This window comes from Phascolarctos cinereus, unplaced genomic scaffold, assembly GCF_003287225.1.
Source record: "Phascolarctos cinereus isolate Bilbo 61053 unplaced genomic scaffold, phaCin_HiC Scaffold_7;HRSCAF=346, whole genome shotgun sequence".
NCBI classification, from domain to species: Eukaryota; Metazoa; Chordata; class Mammalia; order Diprotodontia; family Phascolarctidae; genus Phascolarctos; species Phascolarctos cinereus.
This window is the reverse complement of record NW_027556180.1, coordinates 63,048,725-63,060,090: the sequence shown is the minus strand read 5'-3', so window position 1 is coordinate 63,060,090 and position 11,366 is coordinate 63,048,725. Positions and strand designations below refer to the sequence as shown.

The 11,366-nt window shown below is 37.9% G+C and overlaps 1 protein-coding gene across 3 annotated transcripts in view; it reads right to left on the bottom strand.

Moving 5' to 3' along the window:
- Positions 1 to 3,363: 3,363 nt before the first annotated feature.
- Positions 3,364 to 11,366, bottom strand: part of FARSB (phenylalanyl-tRNA synthetase subunit beta) — a 75,090-nt gene continuing 67,087 nt past the window's right edge. For 2 of the 3 annotated variants that reach the window (XM_021002815.2, XM_021002817.2), the window contains one exon: positions 3,364 to 4,022. In XM_021002815.2, the coding sequence (XP_020858474.1) occupies positions 3,871 to 4,022 (152 nt within the window). In that variant the 3' untranslated portion in view covers positions 3,364 to 3,870. The remainder of the gene's footprint in view (positions 4,023 to 11,366) is intronic. The other variant, XM_021002816.2, reaches the window with a different exon arrangement.

Genomic DNA, 11,366 nt, shown 5'->3' with positions numbered 1-11,366 from the left:
TCAATGTCATCTCTCCCACTCCAAATATGCCTAGAACACATTGTCTGGATTTCTTTCTCTCTATTCCTCCTTAGGTTGTATTATATGGATCCATGTAAGTTTAATCTGTCCACCTCCACATAAAGTCTACATTGACTGATCGCAGAGATTATTTCAGTTTTGTCTCTCTATCCCCAGTACCATTCACAGGGCTTTGTTTGATGGATCAGTCTAATGCATGTGTGAGGTGGGACCGCCGGATTGCTTTGATTTGCATTTCTCCAATTAGGTTTCTAGATGATGCAACTGGAAGAATGCTGAACACAGTCAGGAAGACATGAGTTAAAATTCAGTATCAAACATATTAGCTGTATGACCCTGGGCAAGTCACTTAACCTGTTTACCTCAGTTTCTTCAACTGTAAAATGGGAATAATACACCTACCAGGGTGGTTGTAAGAATAAAACATTTTAAAAATGCTTTACCAACCTTAGAGTGCTATATGCATTCTAACTTGCTAATTATTCATTATTAATGATTTGGTATATTTTTATGACTGTTGATAGTTTGAATTTCTTCCTTTGAAAATTACCTGTTCAAATCTTTTGACCATTTAGTAATTAGGGAATGACTCTTATTCCCTGCTTCCTCATGAGGGTTTCCATCCATAAAGTGATTTGAGATCTTTACAGATTAGTATGTGATTATAAAACTGAGGATTTCATATTTATCCAATGCTTTAGTAGCTCAGCTGATGTGCCTGTTTTTCTTGGTCAAATCTGTCTCAGGGCCCCAAAGGGCTAACAGGTTGGATGGAAGCAGAGAGGCAGCAGCATTAGTGGCACTTATACCATATGACCAGGTACAAGTACTCACAGAGGTCTGAGAAGAGATACTGGGTAAATAATTCAGGGGAGCAGAGCCTTCTTTAGTTCCTTTGTAACTAATGACTTTAAGATCAAGGAAAGTATCATACTAGTTGTGTGTCATTGGACAAGGCATTTAGCCTGTCTGCCTCAGTTTCCTCAACTGTAAAATAAAGATCACACTAGCACCTACTTCCCAGGGTTGTTATGAGGATCACATGAGAGATTGGTAAAATGTTTAGCACAGTGCCTGGCACACACAGTAGGTGCTTAATAAATGCTTATTCTCCCTCCCCCACCATTGTTAGAAAATTACTAATTATCTTATTCCCCAACTCTCATTAAAGAACTAGTCATTTGAGATATTCCAAGAGTTTGAATAAAAATCCATTCTTGATCATTTTTATGTTATGTTCATAGTACCTTAGAGCTGAGAGTGACCCTAGTAGCCATCTCATCTAGTTTCATGCTACAGATGAGGAAAAGGAAGCCCCAAGGCGACATGGTGACTGAAAGGCTTAGGGTTTGAACCCAGGTGCTCTTTCCAGTGTACCAAACTGATCCAAATTTGAGGTTCTAATTTCCTCGAAGGCACTCCATTCACTCAAAGGGCACGTGATTTTGTTTCCTTGCTTACCTAACTCTGTAAAAAGTGGCTTTCAATAATGAAGATGCAGTGCCTTGCTTCCCATTCAGAAATGTCACCCTAAGACTGATGGGGTAAGATGATCACCCTATGGAGACCTAAGAGCTCAAGAGGCCCTTCGTTTCTTGTTTGGTTGTATCAATGCTGTTTTTCCTCCTACCGATTCCTTTGTGAAGGACTAAAAAGATGTCCATAATGGATATTGTGATCTTCCCTCTGCATGCAGGTAGCAAGATCATCTTCATTAGACACTGATTTCTAAACATGAATAAAGCCAGATGACCAGCAACCAATATGATCTTAATACCAGAGAACCTCATAGTATCATATAAGCCACTTCAATAGCACAGAATCATTTTCATGTTCATATTCACAGATAGTGAGATTTAGAGCTGGAAGGATCCTCTCCCTCATTTTACAAATGAGTTGACCGAAGCCCAGAGAGACCAAGTCTTGGATTGAAGACTAAGCCAAATGTTACATAGGTTGCAAACCCAAGATTTACACCCAGGTCCTCCGACTCCAGATTTCTGAGGGTTTTTTTCCATACTACACTACCTTTGTAACATTATTTGACAACCAGCATCTTTTAGTTTATTATTGTTTATTTGTTTCAGTCACGTCTGCTTCTTCACGACCCCATTTGGGATTTTCTTGGCAAAGATCCTGGAGTGGTTTGCCATTTCCTTCTACAGCTCATTTTACAGACGAGGAAACTGAAACACAGGGTTAAGTGACTTGCCCAGGGTACCACAGTTAGTAAATGTCTGAGGCTGGACCTGAACTCATGTCTTTCTGACTCCAGGCCTGGCGCTCTACCCAGTGTGTTGCCTAACTGTCCCGTCTTTTAGATAACCTATCACAATACTGCAAATTGCAGAACCAAATCAAAATAAATGCTTATTGAACTGGAGTGGGGAGACAGGGCTCAATCACCTCAACTTTATGCTCCAAAAGCCTAGTTACTTTCTTTTTAAGGTGGGACAAGTTAATTAATCCATAAACATTGAGTACTTTCTCTGTGCCAGGCACTGTGCTAGGCGCTAGCTAGGAGATGAGCTTCAAAATTGCATTCTTGTCTCAACAAATTAGGAGTTTATGCTCCTGTCTATTCATGTATCTTGCTAAGTTTGCCACAATTACTTTTCACCTAGGCAGGCTGGTCCTGTTCTCAGTTCTAGGTTGAGTGGAGTCTTTAGAAATACGACATATTTACTCTTTCAGGATGCTCCTTTTGCAGGTGTCTATCATGAATTCTGTTTTTTCTATGTGAATTTCATGTTAACTAGGTGAGGTGAGGCTCCTAATAGGGTAACTCACCTCCTTCATTCAGGAGAGGCAGAGTTCACAGTATGAACTTGAATCCTAGAGTGAAGCAAATTCAAGAATAAGGGAAGGAGAGTGGAGAGGGATGGGGGGAAAGGTGTATGAAATTTCCCAGTTAGAGGAGCAAAGGGTTAAATTCCTGCCCTGGAAAGAAGGAAAAATTCAATTGTTTAATTATATAACTGACTTCATGTAAATTTATTTCTTCCTATCTCAACTGGTTATAACCCTAAGTCTATCCAGAAGGGCAAGAGGACAATTTCCAAATGTTTTGTAATGTTTAAATACATCAAGGCCCACTCATTTCAAACTTCTCCATGCTGAACCCTTCCAGCAAAGCCAGGCTTTGGCCTTGAAGGGGTGTACGCACCCAACCCGATGGTTTCAGGAAACCCTTGGTATGGTACACTAAAATACATTGCATGCAAAAACAAATAGTTCTCAGATTTTCTTTCACTTCAAAATTACTTCAAAGGCAGTTAATTACCACATAGCAAATGAACAGAAAATTCAGATACAAATCTTGATTACCTAAGGCTCAAGGTCTTCAAAAAATGAGGATACTTTATTTTTTTCCCTATGATGAACACATGACAAATGGACAAAACACAAGCGAAGCCCCTTAGTTATGCTCACATTCGTTCAACATTTGCTCTAATCAATTATCTTGTTTCATGCAATACGAAAAGGAGATTCCTGTTATGCAGAAGTAATCAGTTACAGTGTGAGGCTCTGATGTGTGCGGAACATTTCTGATTTTCAGAACTGATCATGCGCTCCACTATTACATTTCTCTGGTAACTCACTGGGCTTTTACCCAACAATGAAACTTTACACATCGATGGCCGAGCTGTCCTGGGATACCACATTCTTATATTGCACAAGCTGCCCTAATTACAGTAGGAGGAAGATATTTACTCATGGAGCCAGACAATATTGTTCTACTTTATTAAACACTAAAGCACAAATGGATGCTCCCTATGGAGAACTAAAGAACACCGGGGAAGAGAAAGGGGAGCCTTTTGGGGAGGCTCACACCACACAGCCCCATTTTCACAAGAAGGGTTCAACACTGATTTCTAGAGCAGAGCACGGCATGGTCAGCTCAAATTTGGTAATAACATCAGGATGAAGGACTCCTAGCTTCCCGACGCTTTGACCCTTTACGAAGACCTCAGCACATCGACCAGGGAAGAAAGCAGAGCCTGAAAAACAGAGTGAGAGAAAAATCAATGTTTCTCCAGGCAAAAATGTCATTAGACAGTTAACATTGAGAGCATGTTTAATGCTGAGATTCTGAGTTTGATTTTTAAAAAAGTTTTTTTTCAAACTATTGAACCTGAGAAGATGGTGTTTCTCTAACATTTTCTAGTGTTAAAAAAAAAAAGCAGTGGTTTTGATTTTACCCAGCAGCCCCTATAAGGAATAGTGAGAAAGAAAATGGGATGAGAAAACCAGGGATCCATGTTTCAGTTCAATGGGACCCTGGAAAGAATGAAGAGGGGATAGATAGAAGACTATAGTCAAAAGATTATTTCACCTATGCCCAGATTTATCTAAAAGGGTTGGAACAGGAAAACAATGGTTATTTCTTACTCAAAAAAGGAAGAAATCAGTTGTGTAATTATATGAAAAAATTATATAAACATGCTGCTTTCTCTCTTGGTTAGTCATAACTATATTAGGGGGGAAAAAAAGGAAAAGTGAAGAATTCCTATCCTGAAAACATTAGAGATTTCAAAATAGGTTTTTCTATACTGTCTTTACTGTCTAAAACTTGACTGTTTTCTACCTTAAGACATTTAGAAAGATAAATCGCACTGTCATCTGGACTGAAGGGAACTGTCATGTCTGATTACATGCCATGTTACTAGGAACGTGACCCACATTCCTTGTCTGGAAAAAAGCTTTCACAGCAGTTTGAGGGGTGGAAAGGGGACATCTACTGTGAGACCACTGCAAAAAACAACTCCAAAGTAGTCTGGGTTCCCTCTCTCATTTTCCTTAAAAAGAGGAAGAAAGCTGTCTCTTCCTTTGGGTTTTCTTTCATAAACCAGTTTATTGACAGTAGCTAACAAAACTAATAGTTCTTGGGAACTTTAACAGTAGTTTTTTTAACTTACCAGAACAGTCTACAATCACCAGATAACTAATTGTATTTTGGAATTTTGTCATCACTGATTCCTTTCTTTAGCTATCTACTGAAATGGAGACGTTTTCCTCATGTTGTCTCATCTCCAACCACCACCTTAGAGAAAAGGGGTCAGGCCAATAGTTCACGACTAACCAGAAACCTTTATTAGCATGAAATTTCAAAATTCAGTACGCATTATGACATCAATCTACATGTAGCTACTCTTTAGTCACTGAGTGGTTTACGAAATACAAACGAGATAATATCTGTAAAGCACTCAGCAGTGCCTGGCAGACAGTGGGCACTTAATAAATACGTGTTCTCTTCACTTATGAAATAAAAATTGAAGTTTTCAAATAATAATCCTAAGCTCAGTGTTATTTGGGAAATTAGGTTTACAAGAAAACTTGCTAATAGGATTCAGGAGCAGAAGGGACCTTTGAGATGATCTAGTCAAACTCACACATTTACAAATAAGCCATTTGTCCAACGTCACCCATCTAGCCAAAGGCAGAACAAAGATGAGAACTTGGGTCCTTTTATCTTGCCAAAACAATCCAACAGGAAAACTGTAAACAAGTATAACCAACCTTGGTATATAAACTATGCCAAGATGAAGATGGTATTTCCAGTTTGGCAGTAGAATATTAATATTTCTAGGGAAATCAAAGGAGGAAAAATACATTTTTGAAATGCAATCTGAAATGAAATAAGATTTTTTTTTCACTTCCTAAAACCACATAAGATGATTTTGCTGTTTATTAAACAGGAACTTTTTTGTACTATGAATGAACTTCATCTTAAGTTGATTAAATTTGTTAAAAAACTACCCTTTAGAGGGTCCTATTTATATAGGTATGCTAATCCACACTGAAAAATAAAATAAAAAGCAAATGCTATTCTACCAGAAAATAAATAACTAGGAACATGGAATTCATTATGGGGAAACTTGCTGGTTGTTGTAAAACGCAAATGTTACTTAATTGGTTAAATGAATGAATGAAGCATTACGGTGTGTTACTTCTTTCAATGAAAAGGCCAAATTAAAAAGCAGACAACTTCCAACAAACCAAAAAATGTCCATACTAAATTGGGAAATGAAGTCTGTGTACAGTCACATTAGGCAGTGAAATCCCAGAATCACAGAGCTGGCAGGGTTTGTCTAAGTTTCTATCGTTGGCTCCTTTAGACAGGCCCATGAATTGAGCACTTCTCACAGGTTTCTTATTGACTTTAGTGTGTGATTAACTAACAGAGCTGGTGCTCTGTTTCTCTCTTCTCTCTTTTTCTTACACACACACACACACACACACACACACACACACACACACACACACACAGATTCACACAAGCATTACTTTTGAACGGTCTGCCTCCATTCTCAAGAAAAAAAGCCTCAAGACAAACAAAAAGGGCACCTTTCGCCTAGAGCATTCAAACTAGAAATGCAATGCTAGAAACTGAAGCAAAGTCAAAACAATCTATACAGCCTCCTTATTGGTTTCAAAAAAACAAAAAAACAACTGTGATAGTCCAAATAAAACATAAGCTTAGCTTTCTGGGAATTTACCATTTCACAGGAGAGGCAAGAGACTGGCTTCAATCAGCACAAAGGGAGCATATGTAGCAGTCATTTCCGGGAGAAGAACCATTCAGGATGTGAGAATCATGACTCATTAATGTCAACAGAAAGAATGCCAGGTAGCATGGCGGCATAAGCTACCTCGCAGCCTGATTAATACTGTAATAAAGATATAACTGGATCGAGACACATAAACTGAAGACTACACAAAAAGGGGGGGAAAAGAATGCTCCAACTGTTAGAAATGCTATAAATATGGGATTAAACTTCTGAAATACAGATGGGAGGGAGCTGAAGGTTTAGGGAAATACAAGAAATATGCCCTATAAAACTCAAGGGAGGACAAAAGCATATTAGCGTAATAAAATTGCCAATTAATGATCTAAGCAAAATAGCATTATCTTGCGGATAAGACTTCAAAATTTCAAATACCAGAATAAAGATAAGTTTGGTTTTCTTTGTGTTCAGGTTTTGTTTGTGACCCATCACATGGGAGTCTCAGAATTTCTAGGGTATAAAAATATAAAAGAAATTATCATCTTCCCTACTATTCCCCTCAAACTCCTCTCTCTACAAAAAAGACAGCTAGCTCACACTCTTCTTTTCCTTCCAATTTCCAGTGCTGTATTTAATCCTCACCTTTCCTGGTATCCATTACAGTAAAATGGCTTACCACATAAAACAGATTTCAGGAAGACTGTATTCTGTGTTGAAATCCTACATGGGATCCCAGACCAAAGCCATGTAGCTTAGCACAAATAAGAATTTAATTTCTAAGACTTAGTGGGGTGTAAATAAGTCCCTTAATTAAAGCTTTCGTAGCAGCTCCTCAACACGTATAATTGTCTTTCTTTGCTCAGACAGTAGGACCACTTTGATGACCTTGGGGGTAATACTTTGGCCAGTAATCCAACACAGTACCTAGTCTTTAGCACATTTTCTGGCTAATTGACCTTCAAAGAGCTTGGTGAGCTCCCTATCCTGCTGGTTGCCAAACACCTTTCACAGTTTCTTTTTCCTCCCTTCTTTCTTTTAAAGTAATATTATAGGCCCAGAGTTAGGATAAAGCTTTATACATGCTCATTCCTATAATTCCATGAAGCATCGGAAGTTGAGACTTAAGGAAGTAACTGAGCAGGCCCCTAATTCTCAAAGCTTCAGAGCAGTGTTATTATCAAGCATGATGTTATGAATTCCTTAATCTTAAACCCCTTGCCATTGGCTATTAAATTAATTCCCTTGGCAATTTTTGACTCATCTTAGCAAATGGACTACTCGGTTTATAATTGATGTTTAGTCATTACTTCACATTAATACCAGTACCAGGTTGTTCTTACATTCAATTAGGCACAATATAAATATCTATCACTAAGATGCTCAATACCTTAGAAAAAATGAACTAAAGCAGCATTTGAAAAGATAAAATATATACTATATCCATAACCACCCAGGGTCTTATGGTAGCACAAAGATCACAATGATTCATGAGAAACTTGCCAAATTAATTGGATCTAACATCTACCATTAGTGAGATTAACAGAAACACCCACAGATATATAAGTGCACTGCTCTCCCTCTCCAACCTACCACCCCATCATATACACATCTCAGGGGCACAAAGTCTTGGGATCCATTTTGGGAACTGACTGTATTTCAAATCTTTGCTTTGAATTATCCTTTCAATTTGTCATGGTATAAGAGAAAGACAGTAATTATTTAATTTCCTGTCAATGGGTTGGACCTATCAAAAGGAAAATCCAAATTATCCCATTCCAGTTCTACAGGAGCTAATAACTCATCTTCAGAAGACTTATAGAGGAAAAAATCCTTACTGATAAACCCCAAAGAAGGAGCTGAATTCTTCCATGTCTGCATCAAGATATAGAGGTCTTCTCTATTGTTTTCTCTCAATTTTTTCTTTTCTGGGTAAGTAATGTTTGGAAAAAAAAAACCTAGTATCTAATTCTGCAGCAGTATCCACATATGCTATTAACAGCAAAATGAACATCCTTTTTCTATAATGTCTCCGAGAAACAAAAAAAATAAAGTAAAATTCACTACACCAAACAGATTACCACCCATTCCAACCTAAGTCTGAGCATGATATGCATCTTTTAAGGGCAGCTTTTCTCACAAGCAGGAGTTTTGTGGACTCAGTTGGCAATAACTAAGGTTGCAAAAAGGGAAAGAAGGAAAATCATGAGAAACAGAAGCAGAAGGAAAGCAGTCGTTTACAGAGGAGTAAAACCCTGGGAATACGGCAAGGGAAAAGCAGAACTGGCTATTAAGATACATCCCCAAAATAGGGCGTATTAAATTTGCTCAGATTTCAGCAACAACTTTGTTTGGGGAGAAAAATGCTTCTGTACAGATTATTTAAATTTGTAAGCTGAGACTGAATTCCAACAATATAAAGCAACATTTTTTTTTCCAGACTTACATCTGAAGTGAAATATTTATGGTCCCTTAAGTCTTTAAAGTGTAGTAGACCTAATCCCTTGAGCTCAATGGCTATCTTTCATCCTTTTTTGAACATCAAAAGAAAGAAAAAGCCTTTATAAAACTTTACAGTGCTAATCCGAACACACCTGCAGATGTCATTAACTCTTAAAGCAAAGGCAAATGGAACAGAGAAAAGGAGTACCTCCTTAACCCCATGGCACTGAATTGGGATGGAGTGCTGTGCTAGTGGCCACATTTAATAATGTGGCAGTATGCAATAAAATTCCCATTAAATACAGTAACCTGGCAAACCTTCCTCTCGAAATAAAGAGAGTTTACTGGCTCTGACTCAGTACACTTCCACCTTTTATATAAGCACACTGAAATACCCAACACTCCATGCTGTGAAACAACCAGGGGAACATAACTCCAGCATTTCTTCATCTTGAAATGTGTGAAGAAATCCATAATTGACTTTCATGGCTGTCACTTTTCACATTACTTAAAAGAGAAAACTAGTTAATTAACAGTGCAAATACTAAACAATTAAACAAAAATACTAGAGTCAGACATCCCAAGCTGTCACTGTCAAGATTATTCAGTATAAAACTGGATTTATTTTAAAAGTGAGCCAACAGGTTATAAAGGGCAACACCCCACAACCAGAGAGTTACACTCCACTGCCTCCATTCTACCCCCAATATTCCAAACTTTAAAAGGAAAACAAAGTATCCTAGAATGACTTATCCATGAATGTGCCATTGTACATCTGCTTTCTTTCAACCTCAACTAAACTGTGCTTACTACCCTACCACAGCAGACCATACTCACGGGCTCTTCTACTGGCTCTCCCTTGTGAGGAGTACAAATACATCCTTAACACTTCCACTAATCAAACTACCTTTTTACAGGCTTCTAAAAACTTTTCAATGACATTTCACAACACTTTAGTACTCAAAGAATCATGGAACCAAAGAATGTTAGGGCTGGAAAGGTGCCCAATCTAACCCCTCACTCCACAGAAAAAGGGGGTAGTGGCAAGGTAGTCCCCAGCATCTCAGCCCAGGACTCTTTCTACCTACTACGCTTCCTTTTGTAGGCAAAGTTTTTTTAAAATTTCAAAATAAAAGTCACAGAACTATCCTCCTTTCCTAGGCCAATAGATATTTCCCAGTTTCACTAGATTTAAGCCTTTGGGAATTATATTAGTTAACAAAAGCAATTTACTATTTGTACCCTTACACTGAAGGTAATGAATAAAAATGAAATAATTCAACACACTGGTAAAGGATAGAAGCATGAAAAGTAACACTACAACAGATTGGGTTTTTCTTGATTATTACATCAGAATTTTAATTTTACACACAAAAAGCTTATTATAAAAAACATTTTTAATTTGAGAACAGGATCTATATGAAAATTAGTGTATGAAGAGAAAAAAGTATCATTGTAAAAAGATAAGATTGTTATTCAATAAGGCTCACCAGACCATTATGAAGTAGATAAATTAGAAATGGGGAAAAAACTAATGCACAAAGAGATGTCTTAGATGACTTCTTGCCCCAGGTTACTGATGAAACTAGTGGTGATGACAGATACTGAACCCACAATGCTGGCCTAGAAAAAGGGATGGCCAACTTGAGGTATGCAAAATGATGAAAGAGGCTCTCAGATATCATTAATGTCTATAGGACCATTTCTGATATGAAAAATAAATTTACTAAAAATCTACATGTAAAAAACCTCAAGTGAAGCTTAGAACACTGACCCAATATCACAATATTAGTTAAAGCTAGATCACTTGGGGCCAGGCAGGATCAGGGTGGGAGGGAGATACCATTCTAACAGTGTTTTCATACAACACAGGCTCTTCTCAAGAACAACTTCCAGACTCTAATGACAAAGGAATAAACTGTTTAATTGACTCGGGTGGATAAATTAGTAGGCATGGGGCCAGAGACTTGAGTGCCTTGTTTCCATTCAAAACATAGAATATTAGAGCTAGAAATAATCTTGAAGATCATCTGGTCCAATCTTCTTGCTACACAGATGAAGAAACTGAAGCCCAAAGAGGAAAATGAACTGGTCAAAAGGAACCACAAGTAGCACGATCATGAGATTCTGGTTCTCTTATTCCTAGTACAGTAGTGTGGCACAGGGGAGACCAGAGCTTGATGCTGCCTCACATACTTACTAGCTGTGTGGCCTTGGACAAGTCAGTTGACTGTTAGTCTCAGTTTCCTCATCTGTAAAATCTACCCAACAAGGCTGCTGCGAAGATAAACTGACATCTATAAGTATACACATATGTACGTATATATGTGTCTGTATACACATATACATGCACACATAAATAATCAGAGTGATAGATTTAGAGTTAGAAGGAGCCTT